The 22124-nt window shown below is 36.3% G+C and overlaps 1 protein-coding gene across 1 annotated transcript in view; it reads left to right on the forward strand.

Moving 5' to 3' along the window:
• The window catches only part of DACH1 (dachshund family transcription factor 1), a 334610-nt gene that overhangs the window by 248429 nt on the left and 64057 nt on the right, over nt 1–22124 (forward strand). The window contains exons 5-6 of the mRNA XM_086611701.1: nt 13274–13409; nt 15471–15605. Coding sequence (XP_086467827.1) covers nt 13274–13409; nt 15471–15605 — 271 coding nt within the window. The remainder of the gene's footprint in view (nt 1–13273; nt 13410–15470; nt 15606–22124) is intronic.

Raw genomic sequence — 22124 nt, forward strand, 5'->3', positions numbered from 1 at the left:
TCGATTATATGGTGATTTCTGCACCTTTGTTTTTCTGTTTTCGCTTGAGCAGTATTTCATAAGAGGTACATGATACTCAGGTTCTATATTTGTTTTGTTAATTGAAACAGTGACCACTGGTATTACAGAGGTATCTAAAAAATGAAGATTGGGATGAAGCACATGCTAAATGACACCTGAGAAGCATGAATTACTATGTCAACAAAACTTTGTTTTCACTATTTTTCCTACTTTTTTCCTCTCTTTCATTTTCTGTGAGCTATTTTGTTTCATATGTGAGAGTACAAAATTTGACCTTCAAAAGCATTGGTAACCTTTTTCTAAATTTCGACAAGCTGACTTCTAGCTAGTTCTAGCTAGCAAAGTGGCCTAAGTTACTGTGGCCTGCATTTAAATATGTCTTTGGGAGCATACCCCAATGTGACCCCTGATCTTTGTCTCCAGTTACCAAAATCAGGTACTTTTGGAGTACAGCAAAACTCCTAGGCTATGTAAAAAAGATCTCCTGTTGTGGAAGGCAGGTCTTGATGTGTTCACGTCTCACCCCATACTGAGAAGTACTTCTGGCTCATCTGATCTCAACTTGACTAGCAGGTTTAAAAGTATTGGACTCTGAAAGGGAGACTCTGTCATGATGTAACATGTTAGCCTGTAACAGAAGATTTCCTTATCCCAGAGTTCCTTAACTTCTTAAAAAATTCATTCTTGTAACTCATCTAATTGGAAAGATAGTTTCATTATAGTCTAGGTGAAGATTTTGAAAATAACCTAGCAATCTCAATTCTGTGTTCGAAACATTTTTAGCAGCACTTTATAACTGGATTTTTTTTTTTCAAAATCTTGCTTATTTAAGCATTTCTTTGTATTAATAATCGATACTATTTATCTCTGTCATTTCTGAAAATTCAACTATCCCTATTCATGCTAATAATATTTTCATCATAGCTGCTAACTTTTGTGCAGCTCCTGGCATAACATCTTGTGCAAGTTATTTAACAAACCAGGTTCGTGTTCCCATCTGGTTTGCACATAACTATAAAATAAAAATATGTGGATTTACAATGAAGTGTTTTTAAATGGTCAAATTAACCAAAGTCCTGTTTAGAAAAGTGTGCTCGCTCAAGGATGAAATACACATTTTTTAAGGTTTTTATGATTAAGGTCATATTTTTTGGACATTTACGTAGAATCTAATGGAAACACTCAGTGCTGCAGAGTTCTTCAGTCAAGGCCTGTGACATACTGCCCACAATACGTTTATACTAAAGGAAATATATGAATACAAGTGTTAATCTGCCATCCAAAACTTACTTCTAAATGTAAGATCTTGCTACACATGATTATTTCAATAATACAGTAAGGGCTCAGGAACTTACTCTTATAGGACTTTCCTACTCTTTCCTTCAGCCCCTTTGTGGTACAACATATGTCTAGATTTATGTCCTCTGTTTTTGTCTGTGGCAGATGAATGTGGTCATGTGAGTACGGATAGTATGGCCAAGTAATTATGCTCCTATTTTTTAATACTGAACAGGATTGAAATGTAAACCCCAGCAACATAAAAGCATGAGGTCATTGTTAGAGGGATTTTCTTCCCAGGAGCATGGACATAATGTCACTGGCAATTTACCTGTTCCTCACTAGACTTCATCAGATGCTGTGATTTTAGTGTCCATTGAATTATGTGCACTGAGTAGTTGAGCAGGAAACTCTCTAATCAGCAAACTTTTTGAACCTTGCACTGGCAATGCAAAGATTATGAATAATAACAAGCTACAGTCAAAATAAATATCTTCGAGAATAGGTGTAAGTGAGAAGGTCAAAGCTCCTTTTTCTTTGTTTTTACAGGAGTGGATGAATAGTGGAGTTGCTCTCTTTCACAAAGCTGTTTGTTACTAGAGTCGTATCTTCCTTTCTTTTACTGCTGCATTTTTAGACGTTTTGATTTTGTTTTCATTATCTTCTGGCTCATTTTTTTTAATCCTGGTTTTACTAAAATGGTTTTCCTCAGGGACAATGCTTCCACAAGCTGATTCCACAAGTTTGTGAATCACTTGTCTTGGAGTTCATAGTTGTAACCTGAAACAACGGTGTAGATTTGAAATTAGTACAAGATTTTTAAAAGTTTAAACTCTGCTTGAAAGTTAGGACACCTGGGAGAAATTTCTACTCTGAAAATTAAATCAAGAGTAACCTTGTCTAATTAAGTAACAAAGAACAAAAGTAAGTCTTAGAAAATCTCAGTCTTCAGATTATAAACAACCTAGTTCATTGGATAGAAGAATTGCCTTTGTAAACAGTGCCACAGCAGGTCACTTGCTGACCTTTCTGTCCAATTCACCAAGTTCGCAGTTAGTGCTGTTATCTTTATACTCACAAAGCTTCAAATGCCTTTCTATTACTGGGCAGTATTTTGTTTCTTAATGATAAGAAGATGGAATAAAGCTGAGATCATGTACTAACCAAACATTTTATCCTGCTATGTTCAGGAAATGAGACAAAGACAGAATTACAAGGGAAGCCTTACGAAGCAACACCTTAGGTTTGGCAGTGAACTCTGAGCTCTGAAATCTTCAGATTTCTATTTCAGAAGAGTGTTGTGCCCTTTCGAACATGAGACGAACATTAGATGTCTTTTTGTAGTGGAATGTTTAGATATGTGAGTTGGATGAATAGGAGGAGAGCAACAACAAGCAGGGACAGCAGACTGTGACAGCAATGAATTGCAGTGAGTGTGACAGCTGTGACCTGGGGATGCTTTAGACATGAGGTGGCTTTCATCACCTGCCCATGGTTTCAAAGGCTCAGCTTGTTAGCAGTTTCACTGCATCAATTTTTTTCACTCAGCAGAAAGATATATGAAAATATGAAGAACATACCTCATATTAATAGCAACTTGAAATAATTCTACATTATAATAGTTAGAACAGAGCAGCATGTCAGAATCAAAAATTGCACTTTATCTATATAATGTTATTAATACTTATAGAAAGATTTAAGAATAAAGTGGAAGAAACCAATACCTGCAGCTCAAAAAATGACCAGTGGCACAGTAGTTTTCCACTGCATATTAAATACATGAGACTAAATTTTGCTAATTCTCTAGATGTATCACAGCACTAGTTGTGTTATATTTGTGTATAAGGTTATATCTATAATAATTTACTATTATTTTATTTAACCAAGGTAGCTGCTGACAGATTTTTTAAAAAATAACTCTGTTTATAGGCCTGTTCTGACATGAAATTTTATCTTAATATTCATTCGCTTTTTCATTTTTCATTGACAATACATGTGTGTTCCTATTGATGGAATTTAATATTCCTATATTTTTCACCTATAATTGTTGCCAGAAAGTCCAAATAATTGCCAAAGAGAAGAAATGTGACCCTGCCTTACAGAAGTGGTGGACCAGACTACATTTAAATGTCTCATGTCAGAGTGGTGGCAAGCAAGTTCAGAGAGTGGACCTGAAAGGAGACTGAAAACAAAACCAAAAGAGAAAAATTAGCAAGTTCACTTCACGGAGGGCGTGGGCAGCAAAGGAAGGCGCTGTAGAAGCTTCAGCTTAAGTCTTCTGTAACTGCTGTGTGGGGAGCATTGAGTTTAATGCAGACATCTATTATCAAAATATATTTGCCATTGTAAGATGTTTCAGCGTAGAAGATTTTACTGATAACGTATTTTCCAGTTACAGAAATGATGATTTTTTGAATAGGATTAGATAAATTATTTCTCAAAATTGACTGGCACATCATCCTGTAGAGACAGGGGCCATGGGAAGCACCTCGAAAGTACAGTTGGACATCCTGGATAGAAAACCCCCTCCACTTTGCTGCTCTTACCAATGAAGTAGAGTTTTCCTGTACTACAAACTTGAGAAAACTGCCAGAATTGTCAACATGTCAGATGTGACTGTAAAATCTTTAGATGTACCTGTTTTCACTCATTGAGTATAATTGCATCCAAAGCCTGTGTTACAGGACCATCACTGAATTTCAAAAAACGTAAGACTAACATTAGGAAATACCGGAATGCCTCTACAACCTTAATGTGACAGCATTCCATCCATATAGTACGGTGCAATTTTGATTTCGCCATCATGTATTTTTCTGCAGAACTCCTACCTCATTCAGTGTATGGTTAGTTATTCCATATTTGATTTTTTTTTTTAATCACTGTATGGGCCGGTCTTATTTAATATACGTTATCCGAATCTTGTGTTGAATGCAAAAGTTTTCTATGGACACTTCTGTGCCTTACAGGAAAAATATTATGCAAGCAGTGGTAGACACAGAGTTGTACCATTCCTGTGAAGCTGGGTATGCTATACCCATTTTACAGAAAGAGAATGATAACGAAAGTAATTATATTCCAAATAGGCAGAAATGCCCTTTTTGGATGCCTAACATGAAAAATGCCTGACTTTTTGGATAACCTGTGATTTCTAGAGATATTTCTGCATTCAAAACAGAAATTTTGACGTTGCTTTAAAGTGATTTTCTTGAATGCGTAGCAGTGTGCTATACACAGATGCATTAAGAGTGAAGCTACTTTCGTTTCCTTATTATCTGATAGATCAATCGAAACCAAGTTTTCTTCTTTGTATAAGGAGAAATCTGATTTAATATAAAACCTTAAAATAGTAAGAAGTAGTTACACTTAATATTCTAGAATAAAAAAACGACTATCAGCTCCTAAAACATCTGCTTTTACATATTGTGAAAGCAAACATCAAAATTATGATATATCTATACATTTTGAAGTATATTATAAATGAAATAATATTTTTTTTCTCATGAATGCAGAAAATATGATATCTTAAAACTATTTGTATGAACTTGCCCTTAACAGAGAAAATCTCCAGGTTAGTCAGACTACCTTTTTTTTTTTGGTTGTTTTAGTATAAATATGTATGTGCACACTTCTGTTTCTTCCTTTAACGTGAGAAGATCTCAGGTCAAAATGTAGCTGAACTTCCTTTATTATGGCTTAATCATCTTTATATTAGAGGACACAGTGTCCCACCTCATTAATTAGTTCTGTCTATATGATTAAAATTATTTATTTTAACTTCTAATACAGTTTTTTTATAAGCTTAGAGGATGGTTACTGTATATCTGGTAGTCTGTTATTTGGAATAATGTCTTTTTTTAAATAATATGAGTTCTTATTATTTGTTTTAACGTGTGTTTCTGAGGTGCATTTTGAAGTTAATAGCAGCCGTATGCTCCTGTGAATTAATTTGTGCCATGTAAAATAGGTATCTACAGATACCACATAGAATCATAGAATGGTTAGGGTTGGAATGGACCTCAAAGATCATCTAGTTCCAATCCCTCCTGCCATGGGCAGGGACAACCTCCACTACACCAGGTTGCCCAACGCCTCATCCAACCTGGCCTTGAACATTTTCAGGGATGGGGCAGCGACAATGTCTCTGGGCAACCTGTTCCAGTGCCTCATCACCCTCTGAGTGAAAAATTTCTTGCTTATATCTGATCTAAATCTGCCCTCTTTCAGTTTAAATCCATTGCCCCTTGTCCTATCACTACACGCCCTTGTAAAAAGTCCCTTTCCAGCTGTCCTGTAGGCCCCCTTTAAGTACTGGAAGGCTGCTGAAGGTAGTACCAATTTTGCTGTTTGGTAATCTGCATATTCACACGTGTGACAGGGAACTATGTGTATGTGATGTAAGATTAATTTAATACAAAATGGCCAGGAGGCCAGGTACAATGTTGCTGTCTTCTAGGGCATAATTCATTGAACCTATTTTATATAGATACTTCAGAGTGAGGTGAGTTGTACCTTGGAAATGTAAATATATGGGTGAAAAGTGAGCCGAGGATGACTAGCTCAGATGTACACATGTGTACTGTAGACAACGACATTTGATCAGCTGAATTCTTGGTCTTTGGCTGGATGTACAGTTTGGATTGACTTTGAGGGGTGAATTCCCACTGCTGCTTCTTATGCTGGATTCCAAACTGTCAGCAGCTTGGATGTTGCTCAAGTTTTGCCAGGAGAACCAGGTTCTTTCTTGATATTGATCGTCACCTGTTTTTGTTTATTTATTTGTTTGGTTGGTTTTAATCCCTGTAATGGCCTAATCCTCTGAAACTCACTTGCTGGCTAGGTCACTGTACTTTATGTACTGCCCACAGTTTTGAAGAATTTAGTTCTCTGTTGTTGAAGTACAGTTAAATGATTACTTGGGAGTCTCCTGTTTGGACTTCCTGTCAGTTGACTGCTGCTGATATTCCCAATAATCCTATAGTAAACAGGACAATATAAGTCAAGCAAATCCATAGTCTTTTTGTCTGTTGATCTCTTTCTACGTTTTGTGCTATCAGTTATCAGTATTCCTGTGATGAGAACAGAAGGTGGAATCAATGAAAAATTGCAAAGGTAAAAGTAAAACATAAATCAAATTAACTCAAATTGGTCCAAAAAATAAATAAGCTCCAGATATTCACAGAGAAAAGAAGTCTTGTGCGAATATCATGAATTATGTTCTTTGTAAGAAATAGATCCACTATTTGAAACAATAGTGCAATTTATGACAACACAAAACATTAGAACTCTTGAATTTTGATTGGGATTAGAAGCGTATCTGTAAGAATAAAATGAGAAAGATGATGTGCATCAGTGGGAAGTTAGCAAGGTCTTTAGCAAGCTAGAGATACTGTGCAAATAAGGAAACAGAAATGAAAATTTATAGCATTCAGTCAGTTTGATAACACACATTGTATAGTAGTAATTGAGGAAGTTAGGAAATGATTATTAGCCCAATTCATCTTGTAATTCTTAGGAGTAAACGTTAATTTAGAGTCTGATAGCATTTTAGGCAAAAGCTGAAGGAAAAATGAAACTGTAAAAGCAACATATCCTGTTTTCAGGGAATACAAAAGGTACTGAAGTAATTAATTTCTTTCACTTGTTCAACTAATATGATGTCAAACAAGCATGCCAGTTTACACGAAAACCTTTCCTGGAATACTTCTCACACAAGTTGAAAATAGGTCAATAAGGAACTGAAGAGTAAGAAGTCTGTGTTTTGGTCATTGTAAATGAGATTATTATAATTTTACCACAAAAAGGATTCGAATCTGTATACCTTCCCAGAAAGGTTGGAGTATTATAAACTATTCCTGATTAAAAGCTAAAAGTTTGTTTGTTTGGTTTTTTTTTACATTTGCATTGTATGAAACTGTGTGTGTCATATATCCTTTCCCCAGTATGAAGTTACCTAAACTATTGAAAAAAGTATGATGCTGAAAATAAGTGATTTTATCCTCTACACTTCAATGACTTAATGAGCACATACAGGTTAACCGGGTGATCAGGCCCAGTCAACATGGGTTTATGAAAGGCAGGTCTTGCCAATCAAACCTGATCACCTTCTATGACGGGGTGACCCGCCTGGTTGACAAGGGAAGGGCTGTGGATGTAGTTTTCCTTGACCTCAGTAAAGCCTTTGATACAGTTTCTCATAGTGTTCTGGATGAGAAACTGGTAACTGCTGGCCTGGATAGGCACACCCTCCTTTGGGTTAAAAACTGGCTGGACGGCCGGGCCCAAAGAGTGGTGGTAAATGGGGCTAAATCCGGCTGGAGGCCGGTCACCAGTGGGGTTCCCCAGGGCTCAGTGCTGGGTCCAGTTCTGTTTAACATCTTTATCAATGACCTGGATGAGGGGATTGAATGTACCCTCAGTAAATTTGCAGACGACACCGAGCTGGGAGGCTGTGTCGATCTGCTTGAGGGTAGGGAGGCCCTTCACAGGGATTTGAACAGACTGGATCGTTGGGCTGAGGCCAATGGCATGAGCTTTAACAAGGCCAAGTGCAGAGTCCTTCACTTGGGGTGTAAAAACCCCAAGCATCGCTATAGGCTCGGGGAAGAGTGGCTGGAGAGCTGCCTGGCGGAGAAGGACCTGGGGGTGTTGGTTGACCACCGGCTTGATATGAGCCAGCAGTGTGCCCAGGTGGCCAAAAAGGCCAATGGGATACTGGCGTGTATCAAGAATAGTGTAACCAGCAGGAACAGGCAAGTGATCCTGCCCCTGTACTCGGCACTGGTGAGGCCGCACCTGGAATATTGTGTCCAGTTTTGGGCCCCTCGCTTTAAGAGAGATATTGAGCTCCTGGAGCGAGTCCAAAGAAGGGCAACTAAACTGGTCAAGGGGTTGGAAAATAAAACTTATGAGGAGCGTCTTGAGGGAGTTGGGGCTGTTTAGCCTGGAGAAGAGGAGGCTGAGGGTAGACCTGATTACAGCCTACAAATACTTGAGAAAAGATGGTGGGGAGGTGGGGGAAGGGCTCTTTACATTAGTGTTGGGTGATAGAACAAGAGGAAATGGGTATAAGCTTAGTCAGGGGAGATTCAGGTTGGATGTTAGGAAGCATTTCTTCTCTGAAAGGGTTGTCAGCCACTGGAATAAGCTGCCCAGGGAGGTGGTTGAGTCCCCATCCCTGGATGTGTTTAAGAATAGGGTGGATGATCTACTTAGCGATATGGTTTAATGGGGATTAGGGATGGTTGGACTCGATGATCTCTAAGGTCTTTTCCAACCTAGAAATCTATGAATCTATGAATCTATGAATCTATGACTTAAAGCACAAACATCTTTAAAGGAGTTTGTTCAACACTGAAGAGCACCAATACAGCTGAATAGTTTTAATAGTGATATACGTCTACAGCTATACTTAGTCGCATGTCTAGAGCTCAGTCCATGACTAAAATTAAAGGATGTCTAAGCCCAGTAGATGAGTATTAAGGAGAGGCAAACTAGGAAAAAGCTGACTGAAAATATCTGTAGGAGAGAAATATGCAGGCTGTACATGCATAACTGGTTGGTTATTGGAAGTAGGCATACATTTGTCGGAAAGATTCTGGAATTTTGTCACTAAGAATCAGGAATGGCAAAGAATAAAAGAATGTTTGTGGAAAGACTGAGGTGGTGAGAATCTAGAAGATATCACTTCCTTGTCTGTCTTAGGAGCAGGACTAATCCTACACGTTACCTGAAATGTCTTCTCTTGAATAGTGATGTAGGGACCAAGAGCTGAAATCTATGAAGTTTATGTTTTAATATATTTATGAGAAAGACTTTTCAAACAATGAAAACATGCTACTGGAGCAGAAAGAAAGGAGATTAATATTGAATAACTATCTTTGTGACCTTTGTAAGGAGAAAAAAACGTGTATGATACAGGGAAGAAAATATTTATAGTCTTCTAGATACCATTACTGATATATTAAGCTAAATCTTCATAGGAAGTTACTTAAAAGGAACTTTTGGAGTGAAATCTTACAGTATTATCGTAATCTATGCAAAGAGCTGTTTGAAAAATGTAGAAAAGTTTTGATAAGTACATCAAGACACTTATGTTTTACTTGGAGAGTCTGAGACAGTGTTATGTTGTGGCTGATATGTGGTACTCTGGAACAAAATTTGAGTGGTTTCTAATTCTAGAGACAACTTCAATCTCATAAGTTAAAGGCTCTGACAATTAAAATCTTTTTACTTATACTTTACAAGAGAAAAAAAAACCAACTTAGTGTCACAGGAACAGTTCCGTTATTTAGGAAATGTCCTTGATATTGAGCATGTATAACTTGTAATGTCAGTGGAGCAGGAGTACTGGAAAGGACATTGTAGCTCCCTAAAGTAAAAGTTTCCTATATTGTAGGAGCATTTTTGGAGGAGTTATTGAATGTCAGATTCTTAAATTCTTTGGATTCATGATTTGGATCAGATTGTAAAGAGCATCAAGATACAGAATGCTTCAAGTTTGGCCCTTAAGAGTGTGTTGTCCATTGTTTAGTGTAGCCTCCAGTTCTGATGTCTACTTGAGAGTCTTACCAATTTTGAGAAGTTGATCAACCACATGTGAAATTCCTACATATGCCCCAAATTGTTCACATTACTTTTTACTTGTAAGCACCTGTAGAAACAAATAGGGAGACACAAATGGAGAAAGGTGGCTAGTGAGGACTATGTTTTGCAGGCAATAAATCCGTATTTCTTGTTTTGTAGTAAATGTTGTCGATTGTGTTTGGGGAGCTATTCAGCTCATCAGCCATTAAGTGCAAGGATAATGTTTTTGGCGTTCTGCTGCCACTCCAAAAGGCAGCAGATCTTTTTTAGGTCCTGTCTGTCAGCCTGGTGTGGACATCTCAAAACCCATCAGTGGCTCAAATGTGAGCAGCTAAATTGAGTGGTAGCTATCTGTTTTTGGAGCAGGCTCCTTTGACTTTATTGTCTATATCTCAATTAACTGAAGTGGGAGACAGTTGCCTCCAGGGTAGGCCCATACATGTAACATCCTAGATACAGGTGTCTGAAGTTTCATCTCTAGCTCGTGTCAAAATTTCATTTAGATACTTTAACATTGATGTGTTGATTGCAAGCTGAACTCTCTGGTTTTCTCCTCATCCTTAATTATAGCAAAAAAAAATCGCTCAGATTTTATTTATTTGTTTGTTTGTGTGGTAGGAGACAACGAGCCTAATTACAGTATAAGTCAACACCAGGTTCTCCAGAGATACCGTTAATGAAGTGAAATTGAGCTTGTCCTGGGAGTGGACAAGTTTTAGAAAAAGTACTGGACAGTGGACAGTATACTAGGTGATTTCTATTACGAGGATTATAATGCAGTAAATTCCGTTTCTTTGATGTGTCATATAGACTTACTTGTACAAAACTCACATTTAACGAAAGTTACAAAATGACTCTGATTATCTGAATTATTTACTGAATACATTTTTACATATTTCCTTTTCTGAAAATTTTTAAAGTGAAGTCTAAATGTAAAGTTAATATTTTTCCACAGACAAAATCCGTCTTTTTTTTTACACAAAATCTCTAGTAAGGAAAACAGCTTATATTGATATTCCAGCATCATTAGTTTATCACTACGACTTTTTAGAGCTACAGAGTATTTCAATTTATTAGTAGTAGCATTTCCATTTATTATTGCAGCTAGTTTTGATAAAGACGAAAAATTGCTATAGACTATATTATTGATTGTGGAATTATGAAGCAAGGATATAAAAAATGACTTAAAGTATTAAATTAATTTCTTTTCCATTTCTGCATAGTTCAATCCCATGTTTTGTTGGGGTTAAAGGATGTTTCACAGATGAATTGATAAAGCCAGTATATATAGTTTTCTCGTAGTTTGCCTGCTATGTTGTATTATATGTGAATAAAACTCATTATCTGTTTTGTTTGTGCAGTAATTATATTTTGTTGTCCTGTGCATTCCTTTTGCTCTCTCCATCTCATAATACGTGCTGTAAAAGCACACATAAATAAATAGGATAAACAAATTAAGCTGTTTAAATAAATTAATTTACTCTGCAGCTCTGTATTCAAATCTTATGTGCTCACTGGATTTCATTTTAATGAAACCCTTCTAAGAACAATACATTGTATGCCAAACAGTGAAATTATATATTAAAGGAATGATTAAATATAGCGTGTTCCAATTTATACCAAATCTGTACGCTGCGCTTGCTTAAATCCTCCTAAATCTAAAGAAATAAATCTTCCACATTCTGAAAACATCTGCATTATAATCCTCCTCTTGAATACCCAGTTCATGGACATGTAAACACAATCAAAGTCATAATAGGCCTAGAGCTATGATGCAGTTAAACTATCCTCATCAATGTTTTTGTCTTAAAAACCCGAGACTACTAAAGCAGAATCCACTTAAATGTCTTGAAACACTGCTCTGAAAGGTCTTCTCTTGCTCCATCAGTAGGCCCATTGAATCCCTTTGTAATCAGAATCTCAAGTTTAGCAAATATTTATTATAAAGCTTATGTGGAACAAACCTATTGATTACTATAGATGGTCACGTTGCTAAGTTTCATAGGAATGCATTCAACGAAATAAATATTCATCTAGCTACTGTGCATGAAAAATAATGACTGCTGCAAAAGCATTTTGTGGTGTGAAGAGCATGATGCTCTTTTCAGGAAAACTTTTAGGCATTTGCAGCAGCAAGTTTTCATACGTGTTACTAAACACATACTAATCGTATTATTTCATTACCGAAAGCTTTTAGTGAGTTGAATGTATATAGTTGTTTGTTTGTTGTTTTTGGTTTGTAGTTGGTTTTGTTTCTTTTAATTAGAAGTCAGGATTTCAATTATCAAAAGGAAAAAACCACCCAACAACCAAAAAAAACCCTAGTTTAACATTTTCAGTACCTCCAATAGATTTCCCTTGCAGGAACTATTTATTTTTATCACTATTCGACCAAACCCTCCTAACTCACGCATATTTTAGCAATGCCATAGAGTCTTGGGAGCCATTAGAAATAAAAATGAAACTGCAGGGAATGACAGAGGATTTTCTAGGACGGACTGTTCTGCACTCAGCTCCCTTTGTTTATTGTTTCTGTCAAAGTTCTGAGGAAATATCAGATATATCTATCTGCTACATACTGACTGTTCTCACATAGCAGAAGCACAGTTCAAACCATCAGAGTCCTCATGCTCTAATTTTCAAAATCAAGGAACATCTTGAAGTGTGTCTTAGCTCGTCCTGGCTACCATGCCAGGTTTCCTCCTGGATAGAAAGACAGGAATGGGTTTTTCCCCAGTTTGAAGTAGTGATATAGACAGTGATATGGCCACACTCTTCTAAAAGGTGTGGTTCATTCCAGGTTTGTACTCCATGGTACAAGTACACATTCGGATTTTCATCAGCCAAATTACTGGTATAGGCTCAGTAGGGAGATTATATTTTCTTTATGATCCATAGCAGTTCAAGATCTCATTACTCAAGAAACTCGGCTGAAATTAAGATGTGGAGTAAAATTCAGCATAAGCTCACCCAACAATGTCTGGTCTTTATTTGTTTACATAAGTACATCATTCCTCATCCGGTAAGGCTAACGTCTATAAGCTAGTAAACAACATGTATATTTCCAATTTAACAGCGTGCTGGTATAAGTGAGGAAAAAGAACAACCCAAAAGCAAAGCAAAGATCTTATTTTTATAAATAGCCCAGAAGGCAGTTTAAAAGCCTGACAGGATGAGCAGTGCTCACATTGCATACTAAAACGTAAGGTCTAGTGTCCTAAAATTGCTAAGTTTCCTTTGAGAATACTCTGCAAATCCTGGACATCTGAACAGGGGAAAGAACAGGTTGTGATTTAGGAGGAAGATTCAGTTGAGGGAGTTGATGTTTGGAAACCACAGAAGTTCGAGTTTAACATTGCCTTTTTTTCGAAATGATTTTTTTGGGGTCTAGGAACGTGTTCCAGACAGCCCTTCTCCTGCTCCTTCCCTTGAAGAGGGCCGAAGACCTGGCAGCCATCCATCCTCTCATCGAAGCAGCAGTGTGTCCAGCTCTCCTGCACGGACCGAGAGCTCTTCAGACAGAATCCGTAGGTCACATTCTTCTCCTTGTCACCACTTTAAATTTGATTAGGTGCAGATGGTTTTTCTAATCAAAATGCCCTCGTCTTAAATAGATCTCATATGTATCATGTTCTGAAGTTCAACTGCAATAACTACCTCCCAACATTACATTCCCCAGTTTACAATATCATAATATCTAATGCTACATTAATGGCTACTGATATAAACTGCCATCATGTCATATTAAACATAAAGATATGAGCTATGAAATACAGAATTGCAGCTGGGAAGCAATTTGCTAGATTAGTTTTAGAACTGAACATATAGTGTAAACATTTTTTAAAGAAATTGAGTTTTATTTAATCTGGTTACTGTGGTTTGATTTTGAAATTGAATCTGACTCATAAACAACGTTCTACATGGTAGAAATTCTTGGTAAAGAGAAGAATTAGGTTGAATCAATTAAAAAGTGTGCATACTTCATACATTTTTTAAATATAAAAAATTGTAATGGTGAGAAATATGATACAAAGAGTATCATCACCTTATAGCTCACAAGGGGCAGAGTGAAATTAAACCATGGTGTCTCAGACTAATTCCATTTTTGTACAGGATGTAAATTACATGGCAAAGACCCTGGGTTCTGTGATATTCCAGTGCAACAGCCTGGAAATTAAGGTTTTAAACACATATTATTTTTTTGATATTTATTTAAAGTCATATTACACTTATCCAGTTCTTTTATTATTGCTCCATTGCAGGTTTTTGTGCTATTAAGTAGTGGAATTTTTCAGTAGGTGAAACGTGTTGCTTAGATGTAGCGCATGCGTCTTTTAGACTGCTTCCTTTCAGGCTCTCCGCAGACTCAGGAAGCTGACTCTTCACTGACCTTCAGATGAAAGATCTTTCATTTACTATGTGATGAAAAATGACTTATCAAAGAAAATAAATGAGGCCTGACCGTGACAAGCAGAAAATTCTGTTTTCATATCACTTGGACGATTCAGAATTCAAATTAAACTGGCATCCTATATACTGTGACCTATCTGTTTCCCCAGGTCTTTATGCGTTCATAAGTAAAGTTCTGGAAAAAAAAAAAAATCAGAACCCTGAATTATTTCTTTTTTTAATTGATCCAATAGTATATTTTTTTACAACCATTGAGGACCTTTTCCATTGTTCTCCAAATAAAAAAAAAAAATTAAATTGAGGGATACCTACTGTTTTTGCTAAGGAATGACACTTTTTTTTAAAAGAAGTGGTACTATTCAGCTTACTCTGCTTAGTTACCAGCAGAGAGGAGCAAGACTTTCTCACAGTTGTTTCTTCCAATGCAAATATAACAGAGTTCCTTCAATACTGGATCACTTCACTAACTTCTTTTTTTATAAAATAACTCTTTTCTCTCCTATCTGATTTGTTAACATCACACCTGATTCTTAAGTACATCTGCTTTTGTGGTGCCAGCAACAGTAAGATGACTACGACAGAAATACAGTTACATATGAAAAAGTACTTTACTGAAAATGGCATAAGCCTCTTGCAAATACAATTTTTCAGGATAAAAGCATAGGGATATAAACTACCTTATATGGGTTTCTGAGGGTTTCTTTGACTCACGAAGGTCTGTTTGAGAACTGTTGGAAAGGACTTTTCAAGCTATATGATAAGCAAATATGCAATTCTGCTGTTGCACACTGTATTTTTAAAAACAGTGTTTATCACCTGGAAGGCCACAATGCTTAATTTAAGGAAGTTAGGAACTGCATATTGGGAATGCTAATATTCAAGATTTTTTGTACAACTAAGTAAATTGCATTTCAGTTGTTAAATAAACAAGAAAATGTTTGCAAAAATCCGACTTTGTCCAAAGATATTGAACTCTTTTTTTAAAAAATGAATTGTTTCAGACCAGAAGTAACAGGAAGAAAATCTCCCGCTATGTGGATACTGATAACACTAATTAAGTAACTTTATGATTGTTAGAATTCCTGTATAATTAAGAGGAAGACTATATAAAGTAAGTACAAAAGTATATTGTTAATATGACGGCTGATTTTCTCTCTGCCTGTGCTTGTGTCTAGCAGCTGTCCATCAGAACGGGCTATCTATGAACCAAATGCTGATGGGTTTGTCACCTAATGTCCTGCCTGGACCTAAGGAGGGTGATCTGGCTGGTCATGATGTGGGACATGAGACAAAAAGAATACACATTGAGAAAGGTAATATGAATATTATGATTCTGCTGTCTCAGTGTAAAACAAGTATTGTCTCAATAGCTAAATAGCATTATAGTTGTGATTTTTATTTTTTAATTGAATTTTGTTGTTGTTTTTGTTTCACAAATTAAATTATAGTAGAATGATAGCTTTCTTGATTCTTCTACTTTCCTTGAGATTAATGAACAATATTTATATGAGGGAGGAATTTCATAAATATTGCACAGAAGGATGAGTGAAAAACAGTTTTATATTACTGTTGTGTCTCTGACCCTTCTACAATACTGTTTAGGTATTAAGTTTCTGTCTCCATCCAGTTGACTTTTATGACCTACTTCCCAAAGGGACTGAGCACCGTGAAAATTAGTCCATGTGTGCAAAAAGGAAAAAGGCTAATACCAAGCCATTAAATTAGGGAATTGCATAAAATGAGGCTGGTACACATTATATAATGGGATTTAAATTTAATTGAGTATATGACCAAAGTGTTTGATCTAGGTGAATAGTCCACAAGCACTTATGCTGATTATGACACCATTTCATCTCTGTTGGTATTCAAAGTTAAGTTCCTGTTCAGGGTTGTTACAGGGGATTTTGGAGGGATGGTGGTGGAATTTTAAAAGGTGCATTTCAAGCTATATTTACTTAATATATGTGAATTTTAAGTATTATAGACTAGAAACATTTTGGTTAAAGAGAGGCTCGAAATATGACAAATCCTTTGAAAAAATATTTTTTGGGCTTCTCAGAAAAATCAGTTCTTTGAGCAGAATGAGAGGAAAAGTAAAAGGTATAATAGCCAGCCGTTGAATCAGAGCTGAAGAAACTGCTGCAGTGATGAAGCTTTCAGAATAAGATATTTGTGCCACATTTTAATAGCTATAAGATGATACCTTCTCTGTCTTGTGTTTGAACACTGAGATATGAAAAAGAATTAAAATCTGGACAATTCTCTTCTGGACAGGTGGCTTTTTAATAGGATTACCAGAAAAATTAATGGAAACAACATTTCTTTTATATAAACCATTTAGTTTGGTTCATTGCACACACAACCTGTTTTAGCTTATACTATGCCCTCACTCAGCCCCTGCAAATTGTGTCCCTGCTGTGAAGTATGATGTGATCAAATAGGTTTGTTTTGAATTTCCATAAATGACTTGATTTCAGCTTTTGAAGTTACTTGTTTAAGTGTAATCAGACTGGTAAATCCTGCAAAGAGAAGTACATATTAAGAATTGCTACTATTTTTGCATGTTTTTCAGGGTTTTTAAAGGCTTGTTTACAATGGTACCCCAAATGTATTTTCCAATCTGTTGCCAGTTCACGTTTTTTCAAGGTCTGTTCTCAGTAAAACTGCTGAGAATTCTTTTTTTCCTCAGTCCTTGTTTAGGTCAAACCTTCTATTTTTTGTTCTTTTTTCCCCCACTGTTCCAGCCTACTGAATTAATGGTAAATATTCATGGGCTATCTAGATTGATAGGGTATACTAAATTAAAAATTGTTTTCTGTCATGACTACATTTGTCATGTCTCTCATACCAATCTTATAACTTTAATACTAATCTAATCTGTATTAAAACAAGTGATTTAACTTACAGATATTTGTGGAGATAGTAATTATCTACTTCTGTCACTGTGTGCTTGCAATCAGATTTCCGAACTGTTGCTTACCACTGCAAATCAGTCAGAATGCAATCGTATTTAAAAATGCAAACAAACATATGCAGGTGGTGGTAATTTTGTTGTTGAAACCCCATCACCTTCATCATCTTAGTCAAACGAAAAAGAGAGAGAGGAAAAGAGAGAAGTTCTGAATAAGTTTCATGAAGCATTTAAATATTATTGTGTTTTCTTTTAAGCCATATCGGCTGCAATTAAAATGGCTTTTAATTGAACCTGGGAGAACCTGGGAAATCCTGCCTGGTAAAGAGGGCCTTGTCTTTTCTCTTCTTGCCTCTTCTTTCATTTAAAAAATGAAAAGATCAAAAATCTCTGAAGTGATCTGAGCTCAGGAAAAATTTATTTACAGTCAGCAGAGTATTTAAAGGAGGAAAGTTGTAACAGAGACAACTGATCAACATACTAGGTTTTGAAAAGACTTAGCATATTTCAGAGAGGTGAATCATTTGTCTAAACTGATGTATAAGCTGGATACAGGAGAGGAAATACCATTTATCTGTTTTAAACATAAAACAAAGGAGCTAATTTACCCAGTCCACACAACAGAGTGTAATACATTTAGAAACAGTTCTTTGCACTTGTGAACCGAATACCACTTTGAGGATATTCAGTGTTTCGAGGGTCGTATGCATTTCTATTCAAAATTCAACCAGAATTAGTATTAGTGGCAAAAATGAGTTTATTTTACTGAAGTGGTTTAAACTACCAGAAAATCTCTTGGGCAGTTTTGTGGGGATTTTTTTATTTACCCATAGACTGTGTTGAAAATCTGTTCTCAGATTCTGAAGTGAACTGCCTTGAGTGCCTTCAGCTTCCGATGGAGTCAGGTTGTTATTATCCCACCAAGAATCAAATTAGGTTCTATGGATCTGATTCCCAGCCTAGTAAAACTGGAAGGTTTGCATCGGGCTCTGGGTCAGTATTTGTTGCAGGAAAACAGGAAGAGTTTCTGTTCTCAAAGACCATGTGTAAACTGTGGGTTTTGGGAACATTTTTCCAACTGCTGACTCCAGATGTGAAACTTGGCCAAATTCTAGCTCCATGTTGGGGCAAGACTCACTGTACACGTCCGAAGTTTCACCCACGCGCTGGGTTCCATGAGAAGAAAACTTGGATTTGCTAAGGGTTGTGTTGTGGTCCAGCCGGGTTCCTAGTCTGGACTAGAAGGGGTTGCAGTCCCTAGACTGCAGAGCACTTCTGCCCCACAGTTCATACATAACTCAGGATGTCATTATCTGTATAACCAGAGAATTCAATTATCCTAGATTTCCAGGATTTTTTCCTTATTAGAGGATAACAGATTTTCCAAATTTACTGAAAGTGAGCTGTAGAACTGCAAATGATCCTGGGAAGAAGGAGTTCAAGTACACAATGTTAGTTCAAGTACTTTACAGCCATCATCAAACCAAGTATCTAATTTTGTAACCTGTAATTGTAGACTATTTGATGATGCACGTTTGGTTTTATTAGGTCAGATTTCACAAGAAGGACTTATGTGAAGTGTAGGAGCCACATTAGAAAGGATCCATTCAGGTTTTTTACGTTAAAATTAAGGCTCTGAATCTTTTCAGATAAAGTTTCTATGACTCGAAGAGCTTGCTCTAGATAGTCCCTCAATGTTGGGGAGGTATATTTTATCAGTCTACCTTGATCAGCTGTTATCTGAGGTCCTGCAGATCTCCCAGTCTGAAGTTGCGAGAAGTTTATCTTTGGTGTTTTCTGTGGGGCTGAATACTCGTTCAGCTCTTCAGTGATGTTGTCTGTTAAATCTGAAAGCAGCAGAGGAAGGAGGAACTAGCGGAGAACCTAAGGACTGGACTGCTGAATCCTGATGCTCTTCTTGCTCATTGATATGAAAAGTTCAAAATAATTAATGGCTTGAAAGTTAAACACACACCTCTTGGAGATGTGAATGTTAATTCCTTGTAGGCAAAAGAGGGAACTGAACTTTTGACACATTTCCTGGGTACTCTTTAATCACTATGCTTTGTGTAAAAGAAGGAAGTATGTTTTACCACTGTCCCTTTGCCCTTACGACCCAGACTCTGGTCATATGGAGTCTGCAAGTTGGAATTTATAGCTCAATCCTATTGCCAGAGTTTCTCTATTTAGTAGCCCTGGAGAGCTGCATCTGATTACCTGTTGACTTTAGACAGACTATAGTTCTACTTGTTAACTTCATTAGATCCCAATTTGCAGTACCTGGTTTGGGTAATGTTAAATGATGTTGGAGGCAGTGGCTGCTCATAACACCTCCTAACTGGTACCTACCTAGCAATGCCTACCCTATATGTTATATAGGAGTGTAAGACTCTGCACCCTTCAGCCCAAGATTCCCTTCTAGGGGACAAACACCTAAAAGTTAGTTGCTTTAACACCAAATTTAGATGCCTAAGTATTTTATTGCATCTGGCCCTAGGGCATCAGATTAGAATTTTCTGTCTGCATCAATTTATATTTTTTTAGATTGACACCAACAGCAAATGAAGCCTGAATGTCATGCTTACATTTTAAATTGAATATGTTATTTGAAGTGTTATGGGAAGGACACTCTTCTGTTGAAAATGTGCATGCTGTTTTCTATAACAAAACATAAAATATTCACCATGTTCACAAAAGAAGCTAAACTATTTCTTTCAGAAAAGCTTTTAAACTATGATATTAAGGGAAATTTCTTAAGTAATTTTCAGATAATCAACAATAACTGCTCCTTGACTACTATGATAGCAGCAATTAAGCTACAACTTTATCAAATCCTTTTATTGAAAAGTCCCAGTCTTTCACTCTCTTTTTATTTTATGTCCCTCTGTGGAGATGTGAGCAATCTTAGACCTCTGACTAATATCTTATAAAAGAGAGTATGAAAATTCTAAAATAACCTTAGTGCAAAATGGAAAATAATTTAAATATTCCAAAGCTATAATTAGCATTGTACTTTCCTGTTAGCAGTCATGCATCAAAAAAGGAACTAATGATAAATAAGTCATCCTATATAGCTAAGTATGCATTCTGCATTGTTTGCAGTAAATTTTTTTATAATCTATACATAGTGTAAATATATATCAAGCATGCTTATTCACCTTGATGAATATAGAAACACATATGAGTATGATTTTATAAACATGAAAGACTCAAAGGAAGTTTTAGCATCAACAAGGATTCTCTTCTACCTGAGCTGTCCTCTAGCAAAGTCAGCAAACAAACGATCCGGAACTTTGCTTAAATTGTGTTCCTGGTCTGTGTTATGATTTCAGTTAGTTCTCTGAGAAAGCCCTTTTTTAAAGAGTTTTTTTACCAGTTGACCTACAGGAATTTTCACTCACGATTCGGTTGTCAAGCTGCTTGTCTAAACATACTTTATTGGTTCATTTTCATTTGTGTATGCATACATACATACAGCGATACTTGCACAATATGTTTGTTTTACTGAATATTCCATTTTAATCTAACAAGAAGAATATAAACTGACTTTGATGAGTATCTATATGCAAATATGTTTACAGTTAACATGTTTCAGGTCTACATTCTCACTTCACTTCTTAAATGTTACATATTAAGTCTTAAGCCACTGGAATAGGCTGCCCAGGGAGGTGGTTGAGTCCCCATCCCTGGATGTGTTTAAGAATAGGGTGGATGATCTACTTAGGGATATGGTTTAATGGGGATTAGGGACGGTTGGACTCGATGATCTCTAAGGTCTTTTCCAACCTAGAAATCTATGAATCTATGAATATAGGAGTTTGTAATTTCTTAAGATACGGGGTTCAGGCTATGTATTTATACATTATCTAGCACATTGTTAAAGTGATCTTGATTTGAGCTTTAAATACTCCTGAAACCCTAAACAGGGAGTAGTCAGATTTGTCACCTATGACAGATAATATAAAGATCGACTAAATGAAAGGTTTGAGAAAGCTGGTATCACCAAAATAGACACTCTGGTTGTTGGTATGTCCTTTCACTCAGACCAAGAGGCTCAAGAATGCTTAAAGTACGTTAAAACCTATTACAGTTAATGGGCTACAAAGGTGAAAAGTGAAATTGCAAGTTTTTTCTTAATGGGTTGTTATTTACTAAGTAGCCAGAAAACATCTATTTTTGTTGCACAGAAAACACAGAAGCCTTTCATATCATTGAATAGGATATGAAGAGTATGTGTATGCAACAAGGAGTGCAAAGGTAGTACATACTTCTGAATGGTATTTTTTTGGCAAAATATTGGGTAAGAATATTTCTGGAGTCTAACTGAGCCATCCTCCAACCAGGTGGTTCTTTGGCAGACGACTTTGCTGCTAAGGACCTTTATTCTGCTATGGTAGTAGTAGTTTTGACACAATTTATGAGAGAGTTTTCACTTGATTGATATGTCCACATCACTTCCAAAACACCTCAGGCAAACTGGATTCATTGCAGCCTGCTTACATATGTGCATACTGGTTATTCTATATTTACAGCAACTTAAATCCGTATAGTCCACATAACTGACTTTCTGAATATACTCAGATGAGTTACATGTGCACAAAAGATCCAGTATATTCTAAATCTGTTAAGACAACTCTACATATGCAATTCCTTTGTTCCTTGTGCCCCAAACAGTTCCCAAGAGGTACTTTTCTTGTGGGGTTTTTTTTTTCTATTCTTTCTTTTCAGTGGTCATTATCTGTCCTTCATGTAATAGACCTTAGAATGATCTTACTAGTCTTTGATGGTCTTTATTACATATAGAAGGGAGGGGAGTTAAAAAACCCTTTGAAACAGTTTGTGTGCTCATTTTCATTTTTTTAATGAATTGTTAAACAGAAGATGTAGTGGTAATTGATAAGATGTTAGAAAGGACTTTTTT

This window comes from Tauraco erythrolophus, chromosome 1, assembly GCF_009769465.1.
Source record: "Tauraco erythrolophus isolate bTauEry1 chromosome 1, bTauEry1.pri, whole genome shotgun sequence".
NCBI lineage: Eukaryota > Metazoa > Chordata > Aves > Musophagiformes > Musophagidae > Tauraco > Tauraco erythrolophus.